The following is a 17,238-nucleotide window of genomic DNA, read 5'->3' on the forward strand; positions in this document are numbered from 1 at the left end:
GTGAATGGTAGAAGTCTTCACCCCACTGGAGGTGAATGGTAGAAGTCTTCACCCTGCTGGAGGTGAATGGTAGAAGTCTTCACCCTGCTGGAGGTGAATTGGTAGAAATCACCATGCTGGAGGTAAATGGTAGAAATCACCCTGCTGGAGGTGAATTGTAGAGGTCTTCACCCTGCTGGAGGTGATGGTAGAAGTCTTCACCCTGCTGGAGGTAAATGGTAGAAATCACCATGCTGGAGGAGAATGGTAGAAATCACCATGCTAGAGGTGAATGGTAGAAGTCTTCAGAGTTGAAAGTTATCTCCATGAACTCTTCCTCCTCTCCCTCCCTCCCCCCTCTCCTCCCTCTCTCTCCCCTCCTCCCTCACTCCTCTCGTCCCTCATCTCCCCTCCTCCCCCTCTCTTCCTCCTCTCCCCTCTCTCCCCTCCTCTCTCACTCCTCTCGTCCCTCACCTCCCCTCCTCCCCCTTCCTCCTCTCATTCTCTCTCCCCTCCTCCCCCCTCCCTCTCTCTTCCTCCTCTCCCCCTCTATCCCCTCCTCCCTCACTCCTCTCTCCCCTCCTTCCCCCCCCTCTCTTCCTCCTCTCCGTCTCTCCCCTCCTCCCTCACTCCTCTCTTCCCTCATCTCCTCTCCTCCCCCCTCCCTCTCTCTTCCTCCTCTCCCTCCCCCCTCTCCTCCCTCCTCTCCCCTCCTTCCCCCCTCTCCTCCCCCTTCCCTCTCTCTTCCTCCTCTCCCTCTCTCTCCCCTCCTCCCTCACTCCTCTCCTCCCTCCTCTCCCCTCTCTCCCCTCCTTCCTCCCTCCCTCTCTCTCCAGTCTCTAAGGTGTGTAAGCAGCTGATGTTGCTGGAGGCAGAGAAGCAGAAGCTGGAAGGTGAGCTGGAGGTAACGAGGAGAGCGCTCCACACTCTGCAGACAGAACACCTTCAGGCACGCTGCAGTCTGGAGAACGCTGTCAGCTGGGACGAACACCACGCCATCGCCACCAAACTCAAACGGTAGCTAGTTATAAATACACTGACTCGGACAGCAGATAGACAGCAGATGGATACTGACTCAGACAGCAGATGGATACTGACTCAGACAGCAGATAGATGGATACTGACTCAGACAGCAGATAGATGGATACTGACAGCAGATAGATAGATACTGGCAGATAGATAGATACTGACAGACTCAGACAGCAGATAGATAGATACTGACAGACAGCAGATAGATAGATACTGACAGACAGCAGATAGATGTTGACAGACATCAGATAGATACTGACAGACATCAGATAGATACTGACAGACGACAGAACTCCTGTCCTAGTTTCTGCTCTTTGAAAAATGACTGGTCTCCTTCAAAACTTTTAAATCATCTCCAAATCCCAACTATGTTCTAAGTCAGGCTGTATGTTTTCCCTCATAGTGTTCGTCAAGCTTTACTTCAGACGTGGTCGTAGGTTTAGACGCGGCCTCAAAATGTCCGCTCCTGTCGTGTGTCTGTGCTACAGTCATCAGGTTTTAACAAAACCACTTTCCACTGTTGATCAGCATCCTGTAACAGAGATGATGAGGAACAGGGTTTAATAGAGATGATTAGGAACGGGACTTAACATCTGTAGATGAGGAACGGGACTTAACAGAGATGATGAGGAACGGGACTTAACAGCTGTAGATGAGGAACAGGACTTAACAGCTGTAGATGAGGAACGGGACTTAACAGCTGTAGCTGAAGAAAGGGACTTAACAGCTGTAGATGAAGAACAGGACTTAACAGAGATGATGAGGAACGGGGCTTAACAGCTGTAGATGAGGAACGGGACTTAACAGCTGTAGATGAGGAACGGGACTTAACAGAGATGATGAGGAACGGGACTTAACAGCTGTAGATGAGGAACGGGACTTAACAGCTATAGATGAGGAACAGGACTTAACAGAGATGATGAGGAATGGGGCTTAACAGCTGTAGATGAGGAACGGGACTTAACAGCTGTAGATGAGGAACGGGACTTAACAGCTGTAGATGAGGAACGGGACTTAACAGCTGTAGATGAGGAACAGGACTTAACAGCTGTAGATGAAGAACAGGACTTAACAGCTGTAGATGTGGAACGGGACTTAACAGCTGTAGATGAGGAACGGGACTTAACAGAGATGATGAGGAACGGGGCTTAACAGCTGTAGATGAGGAACGGGACTTAACAGAGATGATGAGGAACGGGGCTTAACAGCTGTAGATGAGGAAATGGACTTAACAGCTGTAGATGAGGAACGGGACTTAATAGAGATGATGAGGAACGGGACTTAACAGCTGTAGATGAGGAACAGGACTTAACAGCTGTAGATGAGGAACAGGACTTAACAGCTGTAGATGAGGAACGGGACTTAACAGCTGTAGATGAGGAACGGGACTTAACAGCTGTAGATGAGGACCGGGACTTAACAGAGATGATGAGGAACGGGACTTAACAGAGATGATGAGGAACGGGACTTAACAGCTGTAGATGAGGAACAGGACTTAACAGCTGTAGATGAGGAACAGGACTTAACAGCTGTAGATGAAGAACAGGACTTAACAGCTGTAGATGAAGAACAGGACTTAACAGCTGTAGATGAGGAACGGGACTTAACAGAGATGATGAGGAACGGGACTTAACAGAGATGATGAGGAACGGGACTTAACAGCTTTAGATGAGGAACAGGACTTAACAGCTGTAGATGAGGAACAGGACTTAACAGCTGTAGATGAGGAACATGACTTAACAGCCGTAGATGAGGAACGGGACTTAACAGAGATGATAAGGAACGGGACTTAACAGCTGTAGATGAGGAACGGGACTTAACAGAGATGATGAGGAACGGGGCTTAACAGCTGTAGATTAGGACCGGGACTTAACAGCTGTAGATGAGGAACGGGACTTAACAGAGATGATGAGGAACGGGGCTTAACAGCTGTAGATGAGGAACGGGACTTAACAGCTGTAGATGAGGAACGGGACTTAACAGCTGTAGATGAGGAACGGGACTTAACAGCTGTAGATGAGGAACGGGACTTAACAGAGATGATGAGGAACGGGGCTTAACAGCTGTAGATGAGGAACGGGACTTAACAGCTGTAGATGAGGAACGGGACTTAACAGAGATGATGAGGAACGGGACTTAACAGCTGTAGATGAGGAACAGGACTTAACAGCTGTAGATGAGGAACGGGACTTAACAGAGATGATGTGGAATGGGATTTAACAGCTGTAGATGAGGAACAGGACTTAACAGCTGTAGATGAGGAACGGGACTTAACAGCTGTAGATTAAGAAAGGGACTTAACAGCTGTAGATGAGGAACGGGACTTAACAGCTGTAGATGAGGAACGGGACTTAACAGAGATGATGAGGAACGGGGCTTAACAGCTGTAGATGAGGAACGGGACTTAACAGCTGTAGATGAGGAACGGGACTTAACAGAGATGATGAGGAACGGGACTTAACAGCTGTAGATGAGGAACAGGACTTAACAGCTGTAAATGAGGAACGGGACTTAAAAGAGATGATGTGGAATGGGACTTAACAGCTGTAGATGAAGAACAGGACTTAACAGCTGTAGATGAGGAACGGGACTTAACAGCTGTAGATGAGGAACGGGACTTAACAGCTGTAGATGAGGACCGGGACTTAACAGAGATGATGAGGAACGGGACTTAACAGAGATGATGAGGAACGGGACTTAACAGCTGTAGATGAGGAACGGGACTTAACAGAGATGATGAGGAACGGGACTTAACAGCTGTAGATGAGGAACATGACTTAACAGCTGTAGATGAGGAACGGGACTTAACAGAGATGATGAGGAACGGGGCTTAACAGCTGTAGATGAGGAACGGGTCTTGACAGCTGTAGATGAGGAACGGGACTTAACAGAGATGATGAGGAACGGGACTTAACAGCTGTAGATGAGGAACAGGACTTAACAGCTGTAGATGAGGAACAGGACTTAACAGCTGTAGATGAGGAACGGGACTTAACAGCTGTAGATGAGGAACGGGACTTAACAGCTGTAGATGAGGAACGGGACTTAACAGCTGTAGATGAGGACCGGGACTTAACAGAGATGATGAGGAACGGGACTTAACAGAGATGATGAGGAACGGGACTTAACAGCTGTAGATGAGGAACAGGACTTAACAGAGATGATGAGGAACGGGGCTTAACAGCTGTAGATGAGGAACGGGACTTAACAGCTGTAGATGAGGAACGGGACTTAACAGAGATGATGAGGAACGGGACTTAACAGCTGTAGATGAGGAACGGGACTTAACAGCTATAGATGAGGAACAGGACTTAACAGAGATGATGAGGAACGGGGCTTAACAGCTGTAGATGAGGAACGGGACTTAACAGCTGTAGATGAGGAACGGGACTTAACAGCTGTAGATGAGGAACGGGACTTAATAGAGATGATGAGGAACGGGACTTAACAGCTGTAGATGAGGAACGGGACTTAACAGCTGTAGATGAGGAACGGGACTTAACAGCTGTAGATGAGGAACGGGACTTAACAGAGATGATGAGGAACGGGGCTTAACAGCTGTAGATGAGGAACGGGACTTAACAGCTGTAGATGAGGAACGGGACTTAACAGAGATGATGAGGAACGGGACTTAACAGCTGTAGATGAGGAACAGGACTTAACAGCTGTAGATGAGGAACGGGACTTAACAGAGATGATGTGGAATGGGATTTAACAGCTGTAGATGAGGAACAGGACTTAACAGCTGTAGATGAGGAACGGGACTTAACAGCTGTAGATTAAGAAAGGGACTTAACAGCTGTAGATGAGGAACGGGACTTAACAGCTGTAGATGAGGAACGGGACTTAACAGAGATGATGAGGAACGGGGCTTAACAGCTGTAGATGAGGAACGGGACTTAACAGCTGTAGATGAGGAACGGGACCTAACAGAGATGATGAGGAACGGGACTTAACAGCTGTAGATGAGGAACAGGACTTAACAGCTGTAGATGAGGAACGGGACTTAAAAGAGATGATGTGGAATGGGACTTAACAGCTGTAGATGAAGAACAGGACTTAACAGCTGTAGATGAGGAACGGGACTTAACAGCTGTAGATGAGGAACGGGACTTAACAGCTGTAGATGAGGACCGGGACTTAACAGAGATGATGAGGAACGGGACTTAACAGAGATGATGAGGAACGGGACTTAACAGCTGTAGATGAGGAACGGGACTTAACAGAGATGATGAGGAACGGGACTTAACAGCTGTAGATGAGGAACATGACTTAACAGCTGTAGATGAGGAACGGGACTTAACAGAGATGATGAGGAACGGGGCTTAACAGCTGTAGATGAGGAACGGGTCTTGACAGCTGTAGATGAGGAACGGGACTTAACAGAGATGATGAGGAACGGGACTTAACAGCTGTAGATGAGGAACAGGACTTAACAGCTGTAGATGAGGAACAGGACTTAACAGCTGTAGATGAGGAACGGGACTTAACAGCTGTAGATGAGGAACGGGACTTAACAGCTGTAGATGAGGAACGGGACTTAACAGCTGTAGATGAGGACCGGGACTTAACAGAGATGATGAGGAACGGGACTTAACAGAGATGATGAGGAACGGGACTTAACAGCTGTAGATGAGGAACAGGACTTAACAGCTGTAGATGAGGAACAGGACTTAACAGAGATGATGAGGAACGGGGCTTAACAGCTGTAGATGAGGAACGGGACTTAACAGCTGTAGATGAGGAACGGGACTTAACAGAGATGATGAGGAACGGGACTTAACAGCTGTAGATGAGGAACGGGACTTAACAGCTATAGATGAGGAACAGGACTTAACAGAGATGATGAGGAACGGGGCTTAACAGCTGTAGATGAGGAACGGGACTTAACAGCTGTAGATGAGGAACGGGACTTAACAGCTGTAGATGAGGAACGGGACTTTACAGAGATGATGAGGAACGGGGCTTAACAGCTGTAGATGAGGAATGGGACTTAACAGCTGTAGATGAGGAATGGGACTTAACAGAGATGATGAGGAACGGGACTTAACAGCTGTAGATGAGGAACAGGACTTAACAGCTGTAGATGAGGAACGGGACTTAACAGAGATGATGTGGAATGGGACTTAACAGCTGTAGATGAAGAACAGGACTTAACAGCTGTAGATGAGGAACATGACTTAACAGCTGTAGATGAGGAACGGGACTTAACAGCTGTAGATGAGGAACGGGACTTAACAGCTGTAGATGAGGAACGGGACTTAACAGCTGTAGATGAGGAACGGGACTTAACAGCTGTAGATGAGGACCGGGACTTAACAGAGATGATGAGGAACGGGACTTAACAGAGATGATGAGGAACGGGACTTAACAGCTGTAGATGAGGAACAGGACTTAACAGCTGTAGATGAGGAACAGGATTTAACAGCTGTAGATGAGGAACATGACTTAACAGCTGTAGATGAGGAACGGGACTTAACAGAGATGATGAGGAACGGGGCTTAACAGCTGTAGATGAGGAACAGGACTTAACAGCTGTAGATGAGGAACAGGACTTAACAGCTGTAGATGAGGAACGGGACTTAACAGCTGTAGATGAGGAACGGGACTTAACAGCTGTAGATGAGGAACGGGACTTAACAGCTGTAGATGAGGTTCGGGACTTAACAGCTGTAGATGAGGAACAGGACTTAACAGCTGTAGATGAGGAACAGGACTTAACAGCTGTAGATGTGGAACGAGGCTTAACAGCTGTAGATGAGGAACGGGAATTAACAGCTGTAGATTAGGAACGGGACTTAACAGAGATGATGAGGAACTGGGCTTAACAGCTGTAGATGAGGAACGGGACTTAACAGAGATGATGAGGAACGGGACTCAACAGCTGTAGATGAGGAACGGGACTTAACAGCTGTAGATGAGGAACGGGACTTAGCAGCTGTAGATGAGGAACGGGACTTAACAGCTGTAGATGAGGAACGGGACTTAACAGAGATGATGAGGAACGGGACTTAACAGAGATGATGAGGAACGAGGCTTAACAGCTGTAGATGAGGAACGAGGCTTAACAGCTGTAGATGAGGAACGGGATTTAACAGAGATGATGAGGAACGGGGCTTAACATCTGTAGATGAGGAACGGGACTCAACAGCTGTAGATGAGGAACGGGACTTAACAGAGATGATGAGGAACGGGACTTAACAGCTGTAGATGAGGAACAGGACTTAACAGCTGTAGATGAGGAATGGGACTTAACAGCTGTAGATGAAGAACGGGACTTAACAGAGATGATGAGGAACGGGACTTAACAGAGATGATGAGGAACGGGACTTAACAGAGATGATGAGGAACGGGACTTAACAGCTGTAGATGAGGAACAGGACTTAACAGCTGTAGATGTGGAACGGGACTTAACAGCTGTAGATGAGGAACGGGACTTAACAGCTGTAGATGAGGAACGGGACTTAACAGAGATGATGAGGAACGGGACTTAACAGAGATGATGAGGAACGGGACTTAACAGAGATGATGAGGAACGGGGCTTAACAGCTGTAGATGAGGAACGGGGCTTAACAGCTGTAGATGAGGAACGGGACTTAACATCTGTAGATGAGGAACGGGACTTAACAAAGATGATGAGGAACGGGACTTAACAGCTGTAGATGAGAAACAGGACTTAACAGCTGTAGATGAGGAACAGGACTTAACAGCTGTAGATGAGAAACAGGACTTAACAGCTGTAGATGAAGAACGGGACTTAACAGCTGTCGATGTGGAACGGGACTTAACAGCTGTAGATGTGGAACGGGACTTAACAGCTGTAGATGAGGAACGGGACTTAACAGCTGTAGATGAGGAACGGGACTTAACAGAGATGATGAGGAACGGGACTTAACAGCTGTAGATGAGGAACAGGACTTAACAGCTGTAGATGAGGAATGGGACTTAACAGAGATGATGAGGAACGGGACTTAACAGCTGTAGATGAGGAACAGGACTTAACAGCTGTAGATGAGGAACGCGACTTAACAGCTGTAGATGTGGAACGGGACTTAACAGCTGTAGATGAGGAACGGGACTTAACAGAGATGATGAGGAACAGGACTTAACAGCTGTAGATGAGGAACAGGACTTAACAGCTGTAGATGAGGAACGGGACTTAACAGCTGTAGATTAGGAACGGGACTTAACAGAGATGATGAGGAACGGGACTTAACAGCTGTAAATGAGAAACGGGACTTAACAGCTGTAGATGAGGAACGGGACTTAACAGAGATGATGAGGAACGGGACTTAACAGCTGTAGATGAGGAACAGGACTTAACAGCTGTAAATGAGGAACGGGACTTAACAGCTGTAGATGAGGAACGGGACTTAACAGAGATGATGAGGAACAGGACTTAACAGCTGTAGATGAGGAACAGGACTTAACAGCTGTAGATGAGGAACATGACTTAACAGCTGTAGATGAGGAACGGGACTTAACAGAGATGATGAGGAACGGGACTTAACAGCTGTAGATGAGGAACGGGACTTAACAGCTGTAGATTTGGAACGGGACTTAACAGCTGTAGATGAGGAACGGGACTTAACAGAGATGATGAGGAACGAGGCTTAACAGCTGTAGATGAGGAACGGGACTTAACAGAGATGATGAGGAACGGGGCTTAACAGCTGTAGATGAGGAACAGGACTTAACAGCTGTAGATGAGGAACAGGACTTAACAGCTGTAGATGAAGAACAGGACTTAACAGCTGTAGATGAGGAACGGGACTTAACAGAGATGATGAGGAACGGGGCTTAACAGCTGTAGATGAGGAACGGGGCTTAACAGCTGTAGATGAGGAACAGGACTTAACAGCTATAGATGAGGAACATGACTTAACAGCTGTAGATGAGGAACATGTCTTAACAGCTGTAGATGAGGAACGGGACTTAACAGAGATGATGAGGAACGGGGCTTAACAGCTGTAGATGAGGAACGGGACTTAACAGCTGTAGATGAGGAACGGGACTTAACAGAGATGATGAGGAACGGGACTTAACAGCTGTAGATGAGGAACAGGACTTAACAGCTGTAGATGAGGAACATGTCTTAACAGCTGTAGATGAGGAACAGGACTTAACAGCTGTAGATGTGGAACGGGACTTAACAGCTGTAGATTTGGAACGGGACTTAACAGCTGTAGATGTGGAACGGGACTTAACAGCTGTAGATGAGGAACGGGACTTAACAGCTGTAGATGAGGAACGGGACTTAACAGCTGTAGATGTGGAACGGGACTTAACAGCTGTAGATGAGGAACGGGACTTAACAGAGATGATGAGGAACGAGGCTTAACAGCTGTAGATGAGGAACGGGACTTAACAGCTGTAGATGAGGAACGGGACTTAACAGCTGTAGATAGTCACCATGTTTTAGCTACAATTATAAAGTGTGTGTGTGTGTGTGTGTGTGTGTGTGTGTGTGTGTGTGTGTGTGTGTGTGTGTGTGTGTGTGTGTGTGTTCTCTACCGTAGCCAACTGGAGGCTGATTCAGGCCGTCAGCAGACTGAGCTGGAGGATCTGCAGCAGAAAGTGACTAGTCTGCAGACAGAGAAGAACAGTCTGCTGTTGGACAAAACCAACCTGACTGCCGACATCCGGAATCTGGAGGCTGGACTGGAGGCGTCTCGACATGCTAGCAGGTACACAGACCCTGACCTCTGAACCCTGACCCTAACCTCACTGCTTACAGGGGCTCTAGTCTAAAGTAGTGCACTATATAGGGAATAGGGTGCCATAGGGTTCTGGTCTAAAGTAGTGCACTATATAGGGAATAGGGTTCTGGTCTAAAGTAGTGCACTACACAGGGATTAGGATGCCATAGGGCTCTGGTCTAAAGTAGTGCACTATATAGGGAATAGGATACCAGTTGGGATGCGGTAACAGACAGTAGTTGCTGCATGTATCTGGAGACTCTGAGAGAACAGCTGTTAATTCCCTGTATGGAACAGTGGACTGACAGCCCTCAATCTCAATGTGGGAATCTCTCTGCAAGGTGTTGGAAATGTATTCCTGTGATCAACACAATGCCTTCTGCCTCTCTCCCGCTCTCTCTCTCTCTACCTTCCCCTTCCCTTCCCTCCTCTCTCCCGCTCTCTCTCTCGCTCCCTCTCTCGCTCCCTCTCTCGCTCTCACTCCCTCTCTCGCTCCCTCTCTCGCTCCCTCTCTCGCTCTCTCTCTCGCTCGCTCTCTTTCTCTCTCACTCGCTCTCTCTCTCGCTCTCTCTCGCTCTCTCTCGCTCTCTCTCGCTCTCTCTCTGTATCTACCTCCCCCTTCCCTCCTCTCTCTTGCTCTCTCTGTATCTCTCTCTCACTCTCTCTCTGTATCTCTCTCTCGCTCTCTCTCTGTATCTACCTCCCCCTTCCCTCCTCTCTCTGTATCTCTCTCTCTCTCTGTATCTTTCTCTCTCAGGAAGGCCCAGAGGCGTATAGGCCTGTTGAAGCAACAAGTTGATGACTCTATAGAGAAGGAGATGAGAGCCCATAACTACCTGTCCTCTATCGTAGCTCTGGCTGAGAAGACCACACAGGAGAGAGACCAGCTAGTATACATGGTATAATAAACACACATCCCATCACATCACTACCTGTCCTCTATCACGGCTCTGGCTGAGAAGACCACACAGGAGAGAGACCAGCTAGTATACATGGTATAATACACACACATCCCATCACATCACTACCTGTCCTCTATCGTAGCTCTGGCTGAGAAGACCACACAGGAGAGAGACCAGCTAGTATACATGGTATAATACACACACATCCCATCACATCACTACCTGTCCTCTATCGTAGCTCTGGCTGAGAAGACCACACAGGAGAGAGACCAGCCAGTATACATGGTATAATACACTCACATCACATCAAATTAGTGATGGCTGTTTAACAGTCTGTTGGTGTTTGGATTTTTTGTTATTTAGCCCTCTGAAAAGGCTCACCAGGAAGCACACAATGTCATGACTCGTGTTTTGTCCTTAATTCTATTTTAAATCAAATGACCACAGGTCATAAACCTGAAATACAACAAACAAATAATGACAATATATTATTAAGATATATTATATAATATATTATTCAAGTAATTTAATAATAATAATGTAAATAATGAAAATCAAATAAGCCTGCAACACCATCAAAGATGTGGCAAATCTGGCTTAAACAGCACCGACTACATCACCCAGAATGCCCAGCGCCAGAGGAGCATGCGCACAGTGACTCTGCCGTCACAGGTAGAGTGAGCTAGAAGTCTCAACAGTTGGCCTTGAGATAGAAGTTGTTTTTCAGTCTCTCGGTTCCCCGCTTTGATGCACCTGTACTGACCTCGCCTTCTGGATGATAGCGGGGTGAACAGGCAGTGGCTCGGGTGGTTGTTGTCCTTGATGATCTTTTTGGCCTTCCTGTGACATCGGGTGCTGTAGGTGTCCTGGAGGGCAGGTAGTTTGCCCCCGGTGATGAGTTGTGCAGACATCACTACCCTCTGGAGAGCCTTGCTGTTGAAGGGCGGTAAAGTTTCCGTACCAGGCGGTGATACAGCCCGACAGGATGCTCTCAATTGTGCATCTGTAAAAGTTTGTGAGGGTTTTAGGTGACAAGCCAAATGTCTTCAACCTCCTGAGGTTCACCACACTGTCTGTGTGGGTGGACTATTTCAGTTCGTCCGTGATCTGTACGCCGAGGAACTTAAAACTTTCCAGGTTCTCCACTGCTGTCCCGTCGATGTGGATAGGGGGCTGCTCCCTCTGTTGTTTCCTGAAGTCCATGATCATCTCCTTTATTTTGTTGATGTTGAAGTTAGAAGTTATTTTCCTGGCACCACACTCCCAGAATCCTCACCTCCTCCCTGTTGGCTGTCTTGTTGTTGGTATTCAAGCCTACCACTGTTGTGTCGTCTGCAAACTTGATGATTGAGTTGGAGGCGTACATGGCCACGCAGTCGTGGGTGAACAGGGAGTACAGGAGAGGGCTGAGAATGCACCCTTGTGGGGACTCAGTGTTGAGGATCAGCGAAGTAGAGATTGTTGTTTCCTACCTTCACCACCTGGGGGCGGCCCGTCAGGAAGTCCAGGACCCAATTGCACAGGGCGGGGTCTTAATGATGACCTTGGAGGGTACTATGGTGTTGAATGCTGAGCTGTAGTCAATGAACAGCATTCTTACAAAGGTATTCCTCTTGTCCAACTGACTAGGTATCCCCCCCTTTCCCTTTTAATAGTGTTATAACTGACTAGGTATCCCCCCTTTCCCTTTTAATAGTGTTATAACTGACTAGGTATCCCCCCCCTTTCCCTTTTAATAGTGTTATAACTGACTAGGTATCCCCCCCTTTCCCTTTTAATAGTGTTATAACTGACTAGGTATCCCCCCCTTTCCCTTTTCAGCTTGTGCTTCCTTATTTCGACCCCAACTGGTCTGACTGGCCCAAAGAGCTGTATTATCCAACTGGTCTGACTGGCCCATAGAGCTGTATTATCCAACTGGTCTGACTGGCCCAAAGAGCTGTATTATCCAACTGGTCTGACTGGCCCAAAGAGCTGTATTATCCAACTGGTCTGACTGGCCCAAAGAGCTGTATTATCCAACTGGTCTGACTGGCCCAAAGAGCTGTATTATCCAACTGGTCTGACTGGCCCATAGAGCTGTATTATCCAACTGGTCTGACTGGCCCAAAGAGCTGTATTATCCAACTGGTCTGACTGGCCCAAAGAGCTGTATTATCCAACTGGTCTGACTGGCCCAAAGAGCTGTATTATCCAACTGGTCTGACTGGCCCAAAGAGCTGTATTATCCAACTGGTCTGACTGGCCCAAAGAGCTGTATTATCCAACTGGTCTGACTGGCCCATAGAGCTGTATTATCCAACTGGTCTAACTGGCCCAAAGAGCTGTATTATCCAACTGGTCTGACTGGCCCAAAGAGCTGTATTATCCAACTGGTCTGACTGGCCCAAAGAGCTTTATTATCTAACTGGTCTGACTGGCCCAAAGAGCTGCATTATCTAACTGGTCTGACTGGCCCAAAGAGCTGTATTATAATGTTATCCAATTGGTCTGACTGGCCCAAAGAGCTGTATTATCGTGTTATCCAACTAATGTAGATGCCTTTTGAGGTAGCTAAACGCCGTTGGCTCTCGGATTGGACCCGGTACTATGGCCAGATGACAGGACCCAGAAGGCCGACACGGGATCTGTGGAACGGCAGATCTCCACAGGTGGAAATAAACACCTTCGACTTCCAGTATTTTTTTCTGGAATCCAGGCTAGTTGGTTGGTAACTCTCTCCTGTCAGCCGTACCTGGACTCTGTAGGTGATGTTGTAGGTCTGTTAGAGGTATGTCTCAGTGGCAGTAGTCTCTACGTCGTTACATTACGGTTCATTGATCCATGTCCTCGACACGCGTCTCCGAAACATCTGAACAATACAATCTCTTGTTCCTGTGATGTACGTTACTCTAACTCTGTTAGTCATCTCTCTCTCTCTCTCTCAAACACCATTATTTGTTTCGATGCAATAGCTCCTGTTTGTTAAAAGGGTTTTGTGTCCATGTTGTTATTGAGCGTTAGGTAGTCAGATAGGGAATAGTTAAAAGGGTTTGTGTCCATGTTGTTATTGAGCGTTAGGTAGTTAAAAGGGTTTGTGTCCATGTTGTTATTGAGCGTTAGGTAGTCAGATAGGGGAATAGTAACATAGTGAAAAGGGTTTTGTGTCCATGTGGAGGGCTGTTACAGACTGACTGACTACTCTGTGGAGGGCTGTTACAGACTGACTGACTACTCTGTGGAGGGCTGTTAGACTGACTGACTACTCTGTGGAGGGCTGTTACAGACTGACTGACTACTCTGTGGTGGGCTGTTAGACTGACTGACTACTCTGTGGAGGGCTGTTACAGACTGACTGACTACTCTGTGGAGGGCTGTTACAGACTGACTGACTACACTGTGGAGGGCTGTTAGACTGACTGCTCTGTGGAGGGCTGTTACAGACTGACTGACTACTTTGTGGAGGGCTGTTACAGACTGACTGACTACTCTGTGGAGGGCTGTTACAGACTGACTTCTCTGTGGAGGGCTGTTAGACTGACTGACTACTCTGTGGAGGGCTGTTACAGACTGACTGACTACTCTGTGGAGGGCTGTTAGACTGACTGCTCTGTGGAGGGCTGTTACAGACTGACTGACTACTTTGTGGAGGGCTGTTACAGACTGACTGACTACTCTGTGGAGGGCTGTTACAGACTGACTTCTCTGTGGAGGGCTGTTAGACTGACTGACTACTCTGTGGAGGGCTGTTAGACTGACTGACTGACTACTCTGTGGAGGGCTGTTACAGACTGACTGACTACTCTGTGGAGGGCTGTTACAGACTGACTGACTACTCTGTGGAGGGCTGTTACAGACTGACTGACTACTCTGTGGAGGGCTGTTACAGACTGACTGACTACTCTGTGGAGGGCTGTTACATACTGACTGACTACTCTGTGGAGGGCTGTTAGACTGACTGACTACTCTGTGGAGGGCTGTTAGACTGACTGACTACTCTGTGGAGGGCTGTTACAGACTGACTGACTACTCTGTGGAGGGCTGTTAGACTGACTGACTACTCTGTGGAGGGCTGTTACAGACTGACTGACTACTCTGTGGAGGCTGTTACAGACTGACTACTCTGTGGAGGGCTGTTAGACTGACTGACTACTCTGTGAAGGGCTGTTACAGACTGACTGACTACTCTGTGGAGGGCTGTTACAGACTGACTGACTACTCTGTGGAGGGCTGTTACAGACTGACTGACTACTCTGTGGAAGGCTGTTACAGACTGACTGACTACTCTGTGGAGGGCTGTTACAGACTGACTGACTACTCTGTGGAGGGCTGTTACAGACTGACTGACTACTCTGTGGAGGGCTGTTACAGACTGACTGACTACTCTGTGGAGGGCTGTTACAGACTGACTGACTACTCTGTGGAGGGCTGTTACATACTGACTGACTACTCTGTGGAGGGCTGTTAGACTGACTGACTACTCTGTGGAGGGCTGTTAGACTGACTGACTACTCTGTGGAGGGCTGTTACAGACTGACTGACTACTCTGTGGAGGGCTGTTAGACTGACTGACTACTCTGTGGAGGGCTGTTACAGACTGACTGACTACTCTGTGGAGGCTGTTACAGACTGACTACTCTGTGGAGGGCTGTTAGACTGACTGACTACTCTGTGAAGGGCTGTTACAGACTGACTGACTACTCTGTGGAGGGCTGTTACAGACTGACTGACTACTCTGTGGAGGGCTGTTACAGACTGACTGACTACTCTGTGGAAGGCTGTTACAGACTGACTGACTACTCTGTGGAGGGCTGTTACAGACTGACTGACTACTCTGTGGAGGGCTGTTACAGACTGACTGACTACTCTGTGGAGGGCTGTTACAGACTGACTGACTAGTCTGTGGAGGGCTGTTACAGACTGACTGACTACTCTGTGGAGGGCTGTTAGACTGACTGACTACTCTGTGAAGGGCTGTTACAGACTGACTGACTACTCTGTGGAGGGCTGTTACAGACTGACTGACTACTCTGTGGAGGGCTGTTACAGACTGACTGACTACTCTGTGGAGGGCTGTTACAGACTGACTGACTAGTCTGTGGAGGGCTGTTACAGACTGACTGACTACTCTGTGGAGGGCTGTTAGACTGACTGACTACTCTGTGGAGGGCTGTTACAGACTGACTGACTACTCTGTGGAGGCTGTTACAGACTGACTACTCTGTGGAGGGCTGTTAGACTGACTGACTACTCTGTGGAGGGCTGTTACAGACTGACTGACTACTCTGTGGAGGGCTGTTACAGACTGACTGACTACTCTGTGGAGGGCTGTTACAGACTGACTGACTACTCTGTGGTGGGCTGTTACAGACTGACTGACTAGTCTGTGGAGGGCTGTTACAGACTGACTGACTACTCTGTGGAGGGCTGTTAGACTGACTGACTACTCTGTGGAGGGCTGTTACAGACTGACTGACTACTCTGTGGAGGGCTGTTACAGACTGACTGACTACTCTGTGGAGGGCTGTTAGACTGACTGACTACTCTGTGGAGGGCTGTTAGACTGACTGACTACTCTGTGGAGGGCTGTTACAGACTGACTGACTACTCTGTGGAGGGCTGTTAGACTGACTGACTACTCTGTGGAGGGCTGTTAGACTGACTGGGGGGGGTAGCTGGTTAGCATAATGTGGTTGTCTTGTTACTGGTCCACTGCTTTAATGAACCTCCCTCCCTCCCTCTCTCTCTCCCTCCTTCCTTATCTCTCGCTCGCTCTCCCTCTCTCGCTCTCCCTCCCTCCCTTCATTCCTCCCTCCCTCCCTCCTCATCCCTCTCTCGCTCTCCCTCCCTCCCTCCCTCCTCAATCTCTTTCGCTCTCCCTCCCTCCCTCCTCATCCCTCTCTCTCTCTCCCTCCTCTCCTCCTCCACTCCTCTCCCAGATCCGTAACCCTCCCTGTCTCCTCTCTCCCTCCTCAGGCCTCGTCCCTAGAGCACGACAAGCAGGGTGTGATCAGCAGGATTGTGGACGACACCGTGCGGCTCGGAAAGCTTCAGGAGAAGGTCAAGGTGAGGCAGCGGCAACACCACCCAGACACACTGACTCTGATCCCCCGACAACCATCCCTGATCCCCCGACAACCATCCTCGAGCCCCCGACAACCATCCCCGAGCCCCCGACAACCATCCCCGACAACCGTCCCCGAGCCCCCGACAACCATCCCCGAGCCCCTGACAACCATCCCCGAGCCCCCGACAACCATCCCCGAGCCCCCGACAACCATCCCCGAGCCCCCGACAACCATCCCTGAGCCCCCGACAACCATCCCTCCACCATCACACACTCTAATCCCCGAGGCGAGCCCTGACTACCAGTCCTGCTCTTGGGACCCGTTACCCAGGCTGCCCCTGCTGGGGGGTGTGGAGTTTGAGTGAGTGAGGGGGGGAACTCAGGGCTCCACACGTCCAGTGTTGTTGTCAGAGCTCTCATGGGAGAGTGTGTGTGTGTGTGTGTGTGTGTGTGTGTGTGTGTGTGTGTGTGTGTGTGTGTGTGTGTGTGTGTGTGTGTGTGTGTGTGTGTGTGTTATTATCCTGTCAGTTCTCTCAACGGACCTCCAGGCCTCAGATCGTAGTCTGGGTTACCATCGACTGCC

At 48.7% G+C, this 17,238-nt stretch overlaps 1 protein-coding gene across 5 annotated transcripts in view; it reads left to right on the forward strand.

Moving 5' to 3' along the window:
- cep89 (centrosomal protein 89) overlaps positions 1–17,238 on the forward strand; it is a 121,279-nt gene that overhangs the window by 51,830 nt on the left and 52,211 nt on the right. For all 5 annotated transcript variants that reach the window (XM_029768560.1, XM_029768559.1, XM_029768561.1 and 2 more), the window contains 4 exons: positions 816–996; positions 9,528–9,695; positions 10,465–10,606; positions 16,565–16,654. In XM_029768560.1, the coding sequence (XP_029624420.1) occupies positions 816–996; positions 9,528–9,695; positions 10,465–10,606; positions 16,565–16,654 (581 nt within the window). The remainder of the gene's footprint in view (positions 1–815; positions 997–9,527; positions 9,696–10,464; positions 10,607–16,564; positions 16,655–17,238) is intronic.

Source organism: Salmo trutta, chromosome 12, assembly GCF_901001165.1.
Source record: "Salmo trutta chromosome 12, fSalTru1.1, whole genome shotgun sequence".
In the NCBI taxonomy this organism is placed as follows: Eukaryota; Metazoa; Chordata; class Actinopteri; order Salmoniformes; family Salmonidae; genus Salmo; species Salmo trutta.